This window comes from Haliaeetus leucocephalus, unplaced genomic scaffold, assembly GCF_000737465.1.
Source record: "Haliaeetus leucocephalus isolate CR32 unplaced genomic scaffold, Haliaeetus_leucocephalus-4.0 Scaffold953, whole genome shotgun sequence".
Taxonomy (NCBI): domain Eukaryota; kingdom Metazoa; phylum Chordata; class Aves; order Accipitriformes; family Accipitridae; genus Haliaeetus; species Haliaeetus leucocephalus.
This window is the reverse complement of record NW_010973389.1, coordinates 1,231,843-1,249,113: the sequence shown is the minus strand read 5'-3', so window position 1 is coordinate 1,249,113 and position 17,271 is coordinate 1,231,843. Positions and strand designations below refer to the sequence as shown.

Below are 17,271 nucleotides of genomic sequence, written 5' to 3'. Positions count from 1 at the left end.
GCTTTGTGTCCCTTACCTTATCTTTTGATATAGAAATTTTTTTTTTGTCATGACTAAAAGGTAAAGTAGTAAGATTTTATGTGTTTATTGCAGAAGTTGTGGCAAGAGAGAGTTGAAGGGGCTTTATTCCTGGTGACAATAAGCATAATACTTTGTTTGTTGATATTACTGTATGGTCAAAATCATCCTGCGTGCTTCATCTCTTTGGACCTTTACTGCAGTAGGCTGAAGGTTTAGTGGTCTCATTCTGTGTTGCTCTATACTGTAAACAATTTTAACATACTCTGCTGCAGTCGTCCTGGTGACGTGTAACACCTCAGACATGAGACACCATTAGTGCTCAGATTCTCGAGTGGTGTAGTCAGTAAGCTGCACATCTAGTAATATTTTACATGAGAGCAGAGAAGCTCAAACTTTAACCGCTCGGAAAAGCATAGCATGGATTTGGCACCGTTGGGTTATTGCAAGAGTCCAGTCGGATCTGTGCTGTTCATGGATGGCAATTTGAGACTCCAGAAGCAATAATTTCTTAGGAATGTTTCTCTTCCTGCTGGTTAGATGACTTTCATAGAGATTTATTACCTAAATAGCCTTTTAATAACATGAATCTGGTCGTTTGCTAGCGCTGGCAGTAAGCAGTTATGGAAAAGATGTGGGTTGTTCATCATCAGGAGGGAGGAAGCCAGTAAATCCAATGGAGGTTAGTGCTCCTTGAAACACGCAATGTCCTTTTCCCCTTTCACTTGGAGCCTTTTTCTAGACTCTGAAATATTCCCAGCACAGCGGGCTGAAAAGGAGGCAGCTGCAAATTTAGCCTCCTGGTTTTCTTGCCAGTGCTGGTGCTGGCATGCTGACCCTGTGAAGAAACAGGCTTGCGTGAGGTTTTCCACGGAGGCATGGAAGTGAGGGCTGAGCCTTTCTCATTCCTCTCCCGTCTGATCAGAATCCCCCCACGCTTGGAATGACAGTGACAACAGCAGTGATTATTGCCAGGTACCTCATTAAAACCCCAGTTTCATCGTTAGAAACGCATCTGCCCACCCTTGGTTTGTGGTGAGCTTGGCCTTCCTCTGACGTCCACTATTAACGGCAGGATTTTCATAGCTGCCAGCGCGGTCTTGCAGCCGTGTGGGTTGAGGTCGCATTTACAAAAAAAGGTGGAAAAAGTCACAGTTTGTTCCTGGGAGAGCTTCTTCCGCATCCGGGCAGGAGGAGAGTTCAGGGGGGCTTCCTTCCCAGAGGCATGTCGCAGGGGTCAGCGTTTGGTTTTGGTGGTTGCTCACGTTTTCAGCAATTTTGCCCAGACACGTAGCCAGGTTGTGCAACACTCTGTTGTTCGGTCCCTGCGGCGAACTGTGGTTCAGTCACTTGAGAGTTGGGGTTTTTTAAGTGTGTGCGTATGTGTGTGTATATGTGTCTGTGTGTATGTACATTTATATACACACTGCCCGGGCCAAAATATCTTTGGTGGTTGTGTGCTCGTCGTCACTGTACTCAACAATGTTTTCAACTGAGTTCTTCCAGGTTTCCCTCATCTTAGTCCGATGTGAGACGAGCTCAGCTATAAATATGTATCCTATTTAAATGAATAAGTAAACTCCTGCATGATATTCCAAGCACATGTAGCAGCTTCGGCATCTGAAGTATCTATTGTGAAAGAGAAGTTAGTTTTATTTGCAGCTGTTTTGTCCTTGTTTCCTTTTAATAGGCCAAATAAATGTAACGAACACCAAATGTTGCACAGAAATGTTATTAATGACTGTGTAGAAGAAATACCAAATTTTATTTTTCTTTGCAGAAACTTTATGGTTACAGAGAGTCCTCTAGCTGTTATTCTTCCTTAAACGACAAAGCTGAACGTTTGTAAAGTGCATCGAAAATGGTCATTTTTAAAAAGTGGAGCTACCCAAAGTTTTATGTTTCTCATGTTGCATCCAGAACAAGCCATTGGCAGTGGCAAGCTGCAGAAGCTCAAATATCAACTGGCGTTTTGATTTCAAGGCTCAGCAGCCCGGACAGCTAGGAAATTATGTTAGGTAATAACAAAAAGGCTTAATTGTCTTTTCATAATGTGGCGCTGACATCTGCCAAGCTCATTCATCAGCTCATTAAGATGTTCCAGTTTTTCCTGTAATTTAAATTAAGATCACCTCCTGGAAAACTGATTTTTGTTTGGTTCCTCAACCCAAGCAGCCCTGCGGCTCACCTGTCTTTCAACCTCACCTTCCCTCTCCCCAGGGAGCACAGGGGACAGCAAAGGGTGCCCAGGAGGGACGAATACCTTCCACCCCCAGAAGAGAGCATCTGCTAACATTAAAAGGCTTTTGATGCCCTTGTGACCTGCTAAAACTTTAGTAAAAACTCAGGACGTGGTTCAATTTGACATGCTCTGGCACATTTTTTCTTAAATTTTGAAGTTGCAGGTGAAGCTCTAGCAGCGTTTAGCCAAACTAGGCATCACCTTATTTAGCCTGCACCTATTCAATCCTTAGTGATAGCCAAATTGTAGTAAATAACCCCCAAAACCAGAAAGACTTTCCTCTCAACAAATTGGCGGTTCCCAATGTTAATTTTTCTTTCTGATGTAACATGAACACTAAGCCCTTTCGGTAGCTAAATGACCAGCTTATTTTAAATGCCTCATATTAATAGAAAGCTGCATATAGGCATCTCATAGCGGAAAAAAAAAGAGAGAATATTTAGTTCCTTTGTGAACTGGCCATATGACAACTACTTTTTTATCAACTTATTAAGTTGGGGCACTATAATAGCTCTTGCTGAGTTTAGCAATGTTTATAAGCATGTGTTAAACACATAATGTTGTTTTTTGAGGAAAAAGGGATAAAGAAAAGTAATGTCACAGATGAATGTTTGAGTGTGTAGATGGCATAATGTATGTATGATTTTTATTTCTACACTGTTGAGCTTATTTTCTGTTTTAAGGTTAAAAAAAAGATTTGTTGCATGAGAACTGTTTTATTGTGTTCTGCACTTTCTGTTCTTTTTGTATAATCTTGATTTTTTTTCATTTATGCATAGAAAAGAAAAATCAATTTAGAAATATTCTACTCCATAAAACATTGTGTTCCGATCCGTTGTTCTGAAGTTCGATCTTAATAAACATTTCAGTAAGAGTTGGTGGCTCGCGTTCCTGTGTTGTTTGTAGGGAACGTGAGCAGAGGCACGCGTCCTTTCTGCGATGCACCTGCGGGGCTGGCAGCGATGCAGGCTCCCTGCTACAGGCTGAACGCTGCTGCTGCTTCTCCTTGTCCCTAAGACAAATAATATTCACCCGCTTCCCAAAGCTTAATTAATATTTCTTAAAATGCTACTACCAAAGGTTAGCTGAGGAAAAAAACCCCAAGTGTTAGAGTTTGCAAACGCTTGATCAACTCACCTGACACTCGCAGGGTTGAGGTGTAACAAAGGAGGGAGCGCAGATGGAAGCGCAAACTGGTGATGTCTGGGAGAGGTGTATGTCCCTGACCGCAGACTCTGCTCTTGCCCTGGTTGCTCTGACCCATTCCCAGGAGGACACAAGGGGTGGTGGCTGCCAAAATCCATCATCTCTCATGCCATGAACGAGAGTGCTACCCAATAAGCATAACCATAAGCAGCTTTCGAAGAAAGCAGTTCACATCCAAACCAATTAACTGCTTGGGCTGTTGTGAGTGACAAAGAGAGGGGAAAGCTGGAGGGACCTCTATCAGATTACAAAGGCCAGCTGACAGGGTTAAACTTGCAGTGTGAAGAACTTGGTTGTCCTGCTTTGATTTCTAGCAGTTTACTTGATGGATTTGGTCTGTGACTTCTGAAGGCATTTCAGAATCGGTAGCAGCAGCTCAGAGAAGTTGTTTTTGACTAAACACAGCTCAGCTGTGCTCTTTTCTCACTGGATTGGAGGTTAAGGAAGAAGTGAAAACATAAAATGCAATAAATGTGACTTTTGGCCTGGGCTATGAACTTGCTTTCTTCACCAGCACCAAGGGGAGAGTGTGGACCCTGCCTCACCAGGGGAGGAGCCACTCCAAATACCTACAGACAACCCAGAAAAGGGTTGTGCTGGTTTTGGCTGGGATAGAGTTAATTTTCTTCATGGTAGCTAGTAGAGGGCTACTGTGAAGTCTGAGGGAGTGAGCAAGTGGCTGTGTGGTGCTGGGGTTAAACCAGGAAAAGGGCAAAAGCCTCCTGTTACCCCACTTCACTCAGCAGAACCCTGGCTGCTTGTCCTCACCCTGGGAGACTCCAACCACCTGGCAGAGCCCAAAATGAAGTGGGGATTAAGTGGCAGGGACTGTCCTACATCCCTGTCCTCTCCTGGCACAATTAAAAGCGAAGAGGCCAAAGGGCTGTGAAAGCAGCAAAGAAATAAACCTGAACCTCCCTGGGGCTGGGTCTTGCAAGGCATGACGCTGAGCCCCGCTCTGCCCACGCATCTCCTCCCGAGTATCTGCGTAGCAGCCCTATCCCCTGTGCCAAGAGAGGGGGAGGACGGGGCAGCCCTCTTCATCCTTTCCAGTGATGTGGCAGGATGCGGCCAGGGTTGAGCAGCGGGAAACAGAAACCTCCCTGGTGCTGTTGTTCCTGCGGGGTGATCCCCAGCGAGGAGGAGAGGTGAGAAAACACATTGCCCGGCTCAGGAGATGTGACTCATCCCCCGGACGCTGTGATCCCTGGCCAGAGGCACCGGGTCCCTCCTCGGGGTTGGGAGCAGGGTGCCAGGTCTGGGCTGGCTGGAGCATTGTGTGGAAGGGGTGAGGACAGAGGAGCTGCGTCACTTAAAAAATAGCTCGCAGTGGCCTTGGAGCAGCTGGAAATAGCTCGGAGAGGAGCCTGCCCCAGCACTGCCCCTGCTTTCCAGTCTGGACAGAGGATGGAACAACCAGCAAACCAGTATCTCCCCCCCTTGCCCCAGTGGGGTCAGTCCCTGCATCCCTCAGGCTTTGCAGCAGCCAGGGTATCATCTCTCCCATACTGGGGGGGGTGGGTTGCAGATGGTCCCCATGTCCATCGCCAGCCCTCAGTGCTGGAAGGGGAGGTTGCCCCCACGCAGGCATCAGGCAGAGCTGAGATTTCGTGCGCTCCCAGACCCACTGCTGCCCACTCCCCAGCAGCTCCAGCCTGTAGGGGATGTGCCTGTAGGGTGTCACCATCTTCTAGGTGGTGATACAGGGCACACACCCTCAAGTTGGGGTCCACAGTGATGAAAGGGGCGTTGCGGCAGAACAGCAGCCCAAATCCTGGGGTCGAGGGTGGCGGGCAGCTGCCAATCCAGCTCCTAGCCCTGAGCAGGCAGCATTTGCCTCTGTTTCTGGGCCTGGGAGGCTGTACTTGGTACCAAGTGGCATTTGAGCAGCATTCTCCCCGTCCTGGCACCAGGGGTGGCACCGAGGCCACCCACCCGCTGCCAAGAGCAGGGGGACCTGTACCGAGGCACTGGGGTAAAGCACCGTGGAGGGGAAAGCCAGACACCAGGGGGAATCCTGCAGGTTACGTCCTACCTCATCCTCAGCCCCCAACCAGCAGCTACGACCCACGTCCATGTCACACGGCAAACAGCAGCCCCCGCCGTGGGGTGTGATGCACCCCGGGCAGTCGTGGAGAGAGGGCTGGGAACGGCAGCAGCTGAAATGGATGCAGAAAGAGCAACAGAAAGAAGTCATTGATGGCAGAGGGGGTGACGCTGGCTTTTTGCTTCATTCACTCTAAAAGGCTGACAGCAAAAGGCAGGATTCAATCGGTACTGGTGGAAAAAGGGGCCTAGTCTTACAAATAGACCCAAAGTAACTCATGAACAGAGGCTGGAAGGCAGAGGAAGGGTTGTTTCCTACCTCACCGCAGGAGCCCATCAGGGAGATCACAGCCAGCACAAGACAGCCTGAATTTCCAAGCAGCTTCCATTTCCACAGCTGGGTTATTTCTGGAAGTAAACACTGCCATCCCTTGGTTTGAATCATAGAATCAACAGAACATCTCAAGTTAGAAGGGACACATAAGGATCACCGGGTCCAACTCCCTGCTCCTCACAGGGCTACCTAAGACTAAACCACATGACTAAAAGCGTCATCCAAATGCTCCTTGAACTCTGACAGGCTCGGTGCTGTGACCACTTCCCTGGGGAGCCTGTTCCAGTGACTGAGCACCCTCCCAGTGAAGAATCTTTTCCTAATGTCCAGTCTGAACTTTCCCTGATGCCACTTTCTTCCATTTCCTCATGTCCTGTCACTGGTCACCAGAGAGACATCAGCACCCACCCCTCTGCTGCTCCCCTTGAAGTTGTAGACTGTGATGAGGTCACCCCTCAGCCTTCTCTTCTCCAAGCTGAACAAACCCAGTGACCTCAGCCACTCCTCCTAAGTCTTGCCCTCGAGGCCTTTCACCATCTTGGTCACCCTCCTCTGGACACACTCTAATTGTCTGATGTCCTTCTTACATTGAGGCGCCCAGAACTGCGCACAGTACTGGAGGTGGGGCCACACCAGTGCCGTGTAGAGTGGGACAGTCACCTCCCTGGACTGGCAGGCTATGCTGGGCTTGATGCACCCCAGGGCACGGTTGGCCCTTCTGGCTGCCAGGGCACACTGTTGACTCAGATTCAACTTGCCATCAACCCAAACCCCCAGATTTCTTCCTGTTGAGGCTGCTCTCTGGAGTTCTCCCATATTGCCCGTCCTTGCTTCCAATGTCCGTACACTTTCCTTTTCCACCTAAGTTCTAGAAGAAGATCCCTGCTCAGCTAAGCCAGCCTTCTGCCCCACTTGCTTGGCTTCCAACACTTTGGAATTGTCTGCTCCTGGCTCTTAAGGCAGGGCTCTTAAAAAGTGACCAACATTCATGGATCCCCATTCAAAAGCAGATTCCCAAAGACCTGCCCTTTTTTTCTTTATGGAAGCACTTTTGACACAGGGCGTAGGCCAACTTAACCTTGGTGACACCTCCAACCTAGATGAACCATCGTCCTCATTAGTGTTTGGTTCCACTTGCAGAGCCTCGTACTTATTATGCAAGGGCACCTGGGAAGGTGGGGGAGTCATGGAGGAGACGCACCTGCTGCACCAGGCAGGAGCTTGTCGCCACTGCCCCTTATCCCTTCAGTCACCGCCTTCTGCCGGGTGGGGAGAGGACAGGGAGTCCTCCACACCTTGTGTCCTGTCCGCCCGACAGGTCTGTCCCAGGGCAGGCAGGGTGCAGTTCCCGTAGTCTGTCTCCCTCCCAGACTCCCTGACACTCCTCACCCTACTGCCCCCCTCCCCGAGCTCTGTCACTCAGCGGAGGAGTTCCTCTCCCCGGGCACACCTCCCGCAGGTGTGCTCACTGCTGCCGTCCTGTACTGGTGTAAGAGCAGGGCACGGCCTGCAGACGGACACCCGGATGGCGGCGTCTTCCACCGGAGCTCTGCCTGGGAAGCTGCATCAGTCAAGGCGGGTGCAGAGTTTAGAGAGGACATGGCCTTCTGCCGGGTGGATACTGTTGCTCCCTGGTCAAACCAGAGTCAGAGCATCCTCCCCACACGCCAACTGCCGCGCCGAGCCCTGTTTGCCCGCTCTGGCTGCTAGCGCTCCCCAGGGACTTCTTTTACAGGTGAGGGGGCTTGGCTGCTGTTGCTCCTGGCCCCACACCCCAGTCTCCTCAGCTGCTGTGGTGTGAGCTGCCGGCTCCTGGCAGGTCTCTCCGCTCCCCCTCAGGTGTACCGGCTTGAGGAGACGGGGGAAAAATCAACAGCAAAAAGGAGTTGAACAAACATTAGCCTTGAACCTCAGCTGGCTTCCAAGAAATGGGCAACACTTCACAGAGGTAGAGGAGATGGGGACGATGGCCCAAGCTGGACTTGGGGAGGATCTGGCCGGAGGCTCACGTGGAGGCTGACTAACCCCAACAGCAGCTCAGTGTTAGGACAAGAGAGGGATGGAGCGTGCTCAGACCCATCGCTCACTTATACTGTCTCTCTTCTCTGCAAGGGGCATCCTACTGCTTGGAAGGACTTTATCCCTTCTCTGGGAAGCAATTACTTGGAGACAGGCAGAGAGGAACCAAAATCTCTGAGCAAGACAAAAAGAGAACAAGCTGGCAGGATGCAGGAGCTCTGTCTGGTTGATGAATAAATTTATAAATATGTATAAAACTTCTGTTTTCTATTCAGGTAACAACCTCTAAACACTGTTTTGAGAGTGAGACCATTTCAGGTAGGTAGGGCATAAAACATTCCCACTGTTTGGCAGCCTGTTTTGAGCACTGACAATCTGCTTTTTAACTGAAAGGCTCAACAAAAGGTTTACAAAATCCAAGCCATCAAGCACTAGTATTTATAGTGTTGCAATCTGCAGTAGTCCTTGCTATGGGCCAACACAGCGTCATGCCAAGCATTACATGAGCACAGCCAGAAGCATGGTCTCGGCCTCAAACAGCTTACACCAGCATGAAACAGCAGCCGGACAGAGAGACAAGTACACAGATGTCACGAGCCAGCATCAGTCAGCAGGATCAGTGCGGGCTGCACACTGGCAAGTAGACCTGGCAAGCTGTTAGTAGGCATCGTGGCAAAGAGGAACTTTGAGGACCACTAGGGATCTGAGGATCTCTCCCCCTGTGCCTTCCCACCACCAAGGGGGCCCACGAGAAGTAACTGAAAATCCACTGAAAACTGAACAAAATCCCGCAGCGCTGTTCCTGCAGGCTCATTTCCACAGCTGTAATGCTGGAGCAAAGCTGAAATGGTAAGTGAACGCATACCTGAGCTTTCTCGTCACACCAGGAGAGACAAACCAGCATGCCATTGTGCTCCTCAAGTCAGCTGAATTGGTATTGCTGGTCCTCCTGCTCTTGAGGATGGGTTAGTTTTCTTGAAGGATCTTTGTATCTCACGGTTTGTTCTGATGTGGTTAAACTCTTCTCCTATATACTGGTGTTCAACAGCTGGTATTAAAGCAGTGTTCTTAAAAAGGAGGCATCTACTCAATACGTTATGTTCCTATTCAATAAATTACTTTGGAGTCTTATCAATAAAAGAATTTACAAGCATAAAAATAGACATTTGCTAGTTTTGTCATCTGACATTTTCACAAGCTGGGTACAAAGCAGTTGAGAAGACAAAAACAGGTTTAAAAAGTCTGGCAGGAATGAAAAATCAATGAAGGCAACAACAGGCAGGTGGCAGGATGGTATAGCTGGGTTCATCTCTGCAGCAAGTGAAATTTCATTAGCAGCACTTGTGTGTCTCTGTACAGAGAAATCCTTTAATTCAGTAAATGATTCATTTCACTTACCATCACCAGCCAGACAGCTGTCAGGGGAGGAAATAAGGAACCTGAAAGTTACAGATGAGGGGCTCAAAAGAGGACACATTATCCACAGAAGCTGGTTTTATAACGAATGTGTAAAGAGAAAATCCCAGGCAATTATTCTGCATAGTACACAGACAGGATGCAAGTCAATGCTAAAAATCATCATTCTTGTATTGTGTATTGAGTTACACAGGAAAAAGAACAAAGTACAAAGAGGCCAGAGTATCAATATAGTGTTTAATATTTTAAATTGAAGAAGAAAAAAAAACCAAACTAAGTTAAAATTTCTGTTACTATCATATGATAAAACCTTTCATCAGCACATTGAAAGAGTTAGAAATATTACATGGAGTATATTTCCAGTAATTTACACTTCTGTTAGGCCTACACTGTTTTATATTTATTAACAAAAGCAGCAGCCCATTTTTTCTTTCTATTTACAATATTTTAAATATGGTATTCCACTGTACTCAGCACTGATACAGATAAAACAACTACTCTGCATAGATTTATTGTTTTAGTTGTAGATAATTGTCATCAATGGAAAAAACAACGTACATGAGGAAATGATTAGGAAATGCTGCTCAAGACAATCCTCTAGACCGCAATCTGATGATGCTCACTTCAGTAATTATGGAGTAGTTTGATGACTCTGCAGTATTTAAAAATAAAGTAGGTTCTACACAAAATAACAGCAGTTCCTCTGATTACAGAAACTGCGACGGAAGGGAAGAGTGGCAGAGGTTTGCTTGTACAGTAACTGAAAGGTTGCTTCCAAAAGCAAGTATAATATATACGGAAATTAAATAAATTAAGTACTTTAGATGGAAATAAAAAAAATCAGTTTCACAAACTGTTACAGATGTCAAGTGCTGTGCATTGTTTTTAAAGGAAAAGACAAGTTTAAAAAGTAAAACAGTCATCAAGAATATCCAAGTATCTTGTTTCACCAGCAGGGAGTTTTCAGTGCTATCAGGGAGAGCCTGTTTGTGTCTACATTTTAAATAATACAGCACCATAGATATACATACAGGGGTAATGGACAGTCTTCCCAGCTAAATCTAGCTGCTAGTTCAGAAAGATTCTCAGCATTTACAGTAACTCCATAAATCCAACAAATGCACCTAGGTTTTTCTTTTCAGTGACCATTTCCAGCTGTTATAGGCTGTAAAGACAGTATCGAATCCTGCTTTTCAGGCAATTCCATGCACTGCCCAAAAAGCGCTCCAGTGGAATTACTAAGCTGACTTCAGTTCTCTCAATGCAATCTGCACCACACAGTCCGGCCTATAACCCTGACCCTTCACAACAACACACATCAGGTTTACAGTCAGTGACCCCTCTATTCACATTTCTGCTTCTTTATCAAAAGTGCAGGAGCAGCACAAGGTACAAGGAGAGATTCACTTCTATTTTGGATTTCTACAACAACGTAGGGACTAAAATAACTCAATAAATACAAAACAGTAACACTGACAGGTGGTTGAAATATATGCAAAATGCTGAAATAAACACAGCCTGAGGTCTTCACTTTTTTCTGGCACAGGCAGACATGTGTTGAATAGCTTAACTATTCAGCTTTCCAAATGGCAATCTTTCCTTCTTCCTTTCCAGAGCCGCTAAGGACATACCTGTCCTCTGCTGAGCACAGTGCCTTTACTGTATCGGCATGACCAACCAACTCTTTCTCCACAGTCTTCTTCTCAGTACTGATCACATAGATCTTCCCTTTGCTTTTGCCTTGCGATCTTCCACTGCTGCCAACCCACATCTGGAATACAAACAAACCAAGACAAAACCACAATCATTTTCACTACTTTACATTTCAGTCTAAGGACACAGTCGAGAAGTTTTGTGTGCCACATTGATACACTGAGGGTTCTCTCTTGCTAAGCTGGAAAAGTGGAACACTGAAAATTTCCTATACATATGTATCTGTTGGAGTTCACATCTACCTCCCTCTCCGACTGCCTGATACTCCTCAACCTACTCCCCCCCTCCCCGAGCTCTGTCACTCAGCGGAGGAGTTCCTCTCCCCGGGCACACCTCCCGCAGGTGTGCTCACTGCTGCCGTCCTGTACTGGTGTAAGAGCAGGGCACGGCCTGCAGATGGACACCCGGATGGCAGCGTCTTCCACCAGAGCTCTGCCTGGGAAGCTGCGTCAGTCGCGGTGGGTGCAGAGTTTAGGGAGGCCGTGGCCTTCTGCTGGGTGGATACCATTGCTCTGTGGTCAAACCAGCAGAGTTAGAGCAACCTCCCTGCGCACCAACTGCCACACCGAGACCCGTTTGCCCGCTCTGGCTGCTAGCACTCCCCAGGGGCTTCTTTTATAGGTGTGGGGGGCTTGGCCGCCGTTGCTCCTGGCCTCATGCTGCTCTCCTCAGCTGCTGTGGCAGGAGCTGCTGGCTCCTGGCGGGTCTCTCCGCTCCCCTCAGTTTTCCCCACTTGAGGAAACCCTGCGCTCCGCTGCCGATCCACAAGGCCAAGTGCCGGGTCCTGCAATTCGGTCACAACCACCCCATGCAGCGCTACAGGCTTGGGGAAGAGTGGCTGGAAAGCTGTCCGGTGGAAAAAAGGACCTGGGGGTGCTGGTTGACAGCCAGCTGAATATGAGCCAGCAGTGTGCCCAGGTGGCCAAGAAGGCCAACGGCATCCTGGCCTGTATCAGAAATAATGTGGCCAGCAGGAGCAGGGAGGTGATTGTTCCCCTGTACTCGGCACTGGTGAGGCCGCACCTTGAATACTGTGTTCAGTATTGGGCCCCTCACTACAGGAAAGACATTGAGGTGCTGGAACATGTCCAGAGAAGGGCAACGAAGCTGGTGAAGGGTCTGGAGCATGAGTCTTATGAGTAGCAGCTGAGGGAACTGGGGTTGTTTAGCCTGGAGAAAAGGAGGCTGAGTGGAGACGTTATTGCTCTCTACAACTACCTGAAAGGAGGTTGTAGTGAGATGGGTGCTGGTCTCTTCTGTCAAGTAACTAGTGATAGGACAAGAGAAAATGGCCTCAAGTTGCACCAAGGGAGGTTTAGATTGGATATTGGAAAAAATTTCTTTACCAAAAGGGTTGTCAGGCATTGGAACAGGCTGCCCAGGGAAGTGGTGGAGTCACCATCCCTGAAAGTGTTCAAAAACCACATAGATGTGGCAATTCAGGACATGGTTTAGTGGGCATGGTGGTGTTGAGTTGACGGTTGGACTCGATCTTAAAGGTCTTTTCCAACCTAAATGATTCTATGACCATGCCAGAACCAGAACTGTTTGCCTCAGCAACTCAACTTGCCTTTGGTTCCACAGACCCAATGAAGAGAATAAGACAGAAGGTGTCACTTTACCACTGTATAAACCACAGCATGCCCCTATCAAGTGCTGTGTGCAATTCTGCTCTCTGCACTGCAAGAGTAGAGAAAATCCAGGGAAGAGTAACTAAAACTATCAAGAGAAAGGAACAGCTGTCATATGAGCAAAGATGAAAAAAGCCAGGACTCCTTAGGCTGGAGAGAAGACAGCTAAGGAGGGATCACATTAAGGTTTACAAAATCACAAAGGTCAGATAAGCAGAATGTAGAACCACTGTTCAACACATCCTGCATTTAGAGAAGTAAGGGACACATGTGGAAACCAGTAAGAGTTCAGTTTCACTTAGAAGAAAGTACTTCCCTGTACATGGCTGGCAGTGAACTTCTGGAAACTGCTGCTACAGGAAACTGTGGCACCAGCAAGTTCTAAATGAGATGCGATCCACAGAGACTGGGTCAAAAAATAGATAATAAAAGACTGAGGCAGAGGTGCACACTTTAGTTCCCCTAAACAAGAACCATAGACAGTGAGGGAGCTTAAGGGGAATGGACTGCAGATACAGGCCAGGTTCACACGCTCTCCCTATATAGCACTGCTATTGCCACCGTTAAGAGTCAGAATATGGGGTTAGATGCACCTGGTCCAACGCAGCAGAAAACAGCTGTGGTCTTCTGGTGCATAGTTTTGTACTGGGTAAGCACTCACTGTTGTGTATCAGTAACGCTTAACCAGCCAGAAAGCATCCTATTTCAGACAGACACATGCAATTGGTTTTGTCTCAGGTTTCCTAAAGACAAACAATGGCTTGTTTTTAATTAAAGCACTTAAAAGCAAGCCTGTGGCAGACAACTCTACCAGTGTTGTTGGTAGCCTTTACCAGGCTGCAGGTTCATTCTCAGTAACTGTAATGCTGTATGGAAGAGGAGTATGGGTGCTCCAGCTACTACAATAGGCTCCACAGTCCCCTTGGACAACCAAGGCTGCTGAGCTGTTGGCAGGCTGAAAGATTGTGCATTGAACACTCAGGTTCAGGAGATGGATCACACAGGAATATTTTCCAATTGTTCCTTTTGTATCAATGAGTTGAACTATGACGTTAGTTGAGGTGGAGCTGAGCAAGGAATAAGTGGAAAAGAAAAGGAACAAAGTTCTTAAGTAGAACAAAAGAGAGCTTAATGCCTTGGTGCTTCCAAACAATCCTTTAATTCCCTTAAAACAGGGGTTAAATACATCCATCTCTATTCTGGGGAAGGATATCTCAAAAAGTTTTTCCATTTTAGTTCACAGATCTAACCAAGAGCTGAATACACAGAAAGCTTCCCTATTTCATGAGGCACTTTGTGAAAAAAAAAAAAAAAAAAAAAAAAAAAAAAAAAATTTTTTGAGGAAGGAAAGGAGGAGGGGAAACCTGAGAAAAAGATTCAGAAAGTTGCTTTCCCAATAGGTATATATTAGCTATTTACTTGCAAATTAACCCTAAACCCGTCCATGTGGTATCACAACTACAATCATTTCCACAGCTACCGACACCATGCAGAAAAAGCAGGTACACAGCTTGAGGCCAATAAAGACAGGGACACAAGATGCTAAGGTAAGAAGCCATTGGCTCCTTTGGTCTCTGTTGAGTTAGGAACGTGGTAACTAAACAATAAAAAGGTCATCTACAAAAATAGGCCAGCTAATTGGCATTTATTGTTTGTCTATTAACCTTTTCCAAGGCTTAGTCTAAGGAGCCCTGAGACTAAATATCAAGGGACCTAAACTTTCAGTTTCTACAGTTTCCTGAAAATGTCAATGGCTAATAAAAGTCACCACGCATTTAATTACTGATGAGGCTTCTGCCTTAACATGCATTTTGGGGTATACCTGGAAGGGTGAGTTGTGCTGGGCAGTCATTAGCTTCGCTGATTTCAAAGAAGAATCAATGTTTCAAACCAGTACCTATGCAAACACCCAGTAAGGAAGCTAACCAATGACAGCCCATGAAAGCTGCAAACAAACAAAACTTTAGTAAAGAATTCCACAACAGGTAAAAACAGTCCAGATGTGTCTCACCTGATTTTTAACTCTTATCATACAAGTAATCTCGGAGCAATCTTGAAGATGAATCTTTTGAGGTGTACTTGAAAAGTCTTTGGTGTTCCAAATATACAGGTCACTACTCCCCGAATAAGATGCCCACACTTCATCTCTCTGAAGCACAGAAAGATATGTTTAACATGAGCACTGATGACAGGAAGTATATTGCATTAAGTAACTATGGCTTGTAATGCCACATAGTCATGCTTCCTTTAAACTCTATTAACAATTTAAATGTAATACCTCAGGAAAGAGCTGGAAGCAGAGAAAATAGGAACACACATCCTTCAGGTGATGCTCAATTTTCATCTGTAGTTGAAATTCATGAGTTGACGCTACAAGTATGCAACTTCCAGTACCTTCAATATTAAAGATAAAGGGTTAGTAACAGAAGTGCCTACTACTTCCTCCATCTCTATAAATCATGGAGAAAAGAGACAAAATAAATGGATGCATCTAACAACTGTCTTGTTTCTCAACCAACAGTGAAATCTTTGAGGTACTTCTTCCTGTTTTCCCACAGTATCTAGTTTTTAGATCTGTTCTTTCTCCAGATGCTAGTTGCTATTCTGCAGTGCATACACCTGTTAGTTTAGAGTCCAAAAATCATGAGAGGAGAAAAACTGAACTCCTTAAAAATAGGACATCTCATACTTAGGTTCTCAAGTACACAATTACTTTAATTTACAGAACTGAGACCAAGTGTCTGTGCTATAAAGTTAACAGGGCTGAATCCTTACCCCACCACAGCAATGGCAGCATCGCTACTGCCCACAGCAGGACCAGGAATTTCCCAAGGCTTTAGCTGCTGTTCTGTTAAAATATGTTTGGATCCAGGCTCTTACGTATGGCAATACTGAGAATCAATACAAAATTCTTGAATCGGTCACCATTCATGGAACAACTTCAAGATGACCCTTTACCCTAACACAAAGCTTTACGTTATTCATCTAAACTCCTACAGAGGGGACAACAAATTTCTAGAAGTGGCCAAAATGCAGGCCTGGGGATTACCAGGTCAGACCAATACTGTAAAGTCTAGCTGAAATACCAAATAGAATTTGCAGCCAATATTGCCCCTCTAGACTTTAAAAAGGACTTTCTCAAAGTTTTCCATTCCAATTTACAGGCATTGCCAGGGGAGGTCAGACAAATACAGCATGGCCAGAAGTCACATCCTGCAGCAGAGGCAATACCTCCAGGAGTGATCCAAGCTAGCCATCTATATAAATGTTTTAGAGGCCTCACCTACAGAAGGCTGCTTAAACAGACCAAGTTGAGAATGGGGGAAGAACATCATGTACACATAAGCGTGAGTTTGAGATCAATGTATTGTTTCTTCTAATAAAACAGCGTATTATGTGAAGATTTTTTTTTTTTTTTTTTAAATTATTTGAAGAATGAACTTACAGCACCACAGTTGGTCATTATGAAGCTTGATAGAAGTGAGATTTTGGCAGGGCAGCTGAAAGACACGGTTAACTTTCAGAGTGCTGATATTCCAAGCAATCACTGTTCCATCTAAACTGCTTGAGTATGCTTCACTGTTGGTACAGATTAAAAAAATAGTAACAATAGCATAGCATACATTCATGTTCAGAACGGAGAGCATAGACAGAAGAGACTTCCAAAATAACCAATTTTACAGTAAGCCAAATTAATGTTCCTTCATCTCAGAGACTGGAAGAGTAAAGCACAGTAATGATTTCCAACAGAAAATGGACTGAAGTCCAAAAGGCTTCAAGGCCAGACGCTACCATTATTTTAATAGCAAACAATTAGACAGGTTCAATTCTTGACCAGAGTCTTGAGTGGAAAGGAGCATGTCCATCCTGTGCCCACCAAGACGCCTAGGGAAGGATTTAGCTCTAAGTGAACTAGAGCATGCGTTATATCATGCATGAGGAGTTAAGTAGAACAAAAACTTTCCATATAATTCTCCTGAACGTTGTTGCCTGTTGGATTTTCTCTCTTTTCCTCTCAAGTTATGACAAAAATATCTCAAAACTGTTTTTCTTTGCTACTGCACCTGAGAAAACAAATTTTACTTTTTTTTTTTTTTAACCTTTAACATCTGTTGTCTTCAGATGAGAAAACCTTTTTCAGAAGGTTCCAACAACGCCTAAGCAAAATCTCCCTGAAACCCAGTTACACCTGCTGCACCACTGGCAAAGCTATGGCTGATGTCTGGTCTGACCTGGGAGTTGCCACTCCCATGGGAAGACAGCAGGTTAAGGCCTCCAGCCAACACTCTTCCTAGTACTACCAAAAGATCAAAAGCATTTTGTCTGAACAAAACAATAAATGTGTTATTTGTTTTACAAACAGGCAAGAAAAATCCAGAAGCATGCTGTAAACATCTAGTCGATGATGTGCTCAAAGCAAAAATGAAGTGGTCTTTAGACTGCATCTGTATTGATTCATCATTGGATGCTGCCAACTCCTGGCTGCTCTCATCCTTGTCCAAAAAAGCATTCCTTTATCCTCTTTGTTCTAAAGTACATAATGCTCTTTCTTTAAAAACAAAATTCTTAGTTTACCACATACAATATGGGAGCTACAAAAACAAGTTAAATGAAGGCTTATGTTAGCAGGATAAACCCCCCTTGCC

General features: G+C 45.7%; 2 protein-coding genes across 2 annotated transcripts in view; one reads left to right on the top strand and one right to left on the bottom strand.

The window, feature by feature from the left end:
* The window catches only part of SLC45A4 (solute carrier family 45, member 4), a 59,659-nt gene extending 56,525 nt beyond the window's left edge, over positions 1-3,134 (top strand). Inside the window, exon 9 of the mRNA XM_010584207.1 lies at positions 1,799-3,134. The gene's annotated coding sequence lies outside the window, so the exon portion shown is untranslated. The remainder of the gene's footprint in view (positions 1-1,798) is intronic.
* Positions 3,135-10,851: 7,717 nt separating this feature from the next.
* DENND3 (DENN/MADD domain containing 3) overlaps positions 10,852-17,271 on the bottom strand; it is a 39,518-nt gene continuing 33,098 nt past the window's right edge. Inside the window, exons 20-23 of the mRNA XM_010584243.1 lie at positions 16,071-16,204; positions 14,904-15,019; positions 14,637-14,774; positions 10,852-11,052 (exon numbers count right to left, since the gene is read on the bottom strand). Of these exons, the coding sequence (XP_010582545.1) occupies positions 10,852-11,052; positions 14,637-14,774; positions 14,904-15,019; positions 16,071-16,204 (589 nt within the window). The remainder of the gene's footprint in view (positions 11,053-14,636; positions 14,775-14,903; positions 15,020-16,070; positions 16,205-17,271) is intronic.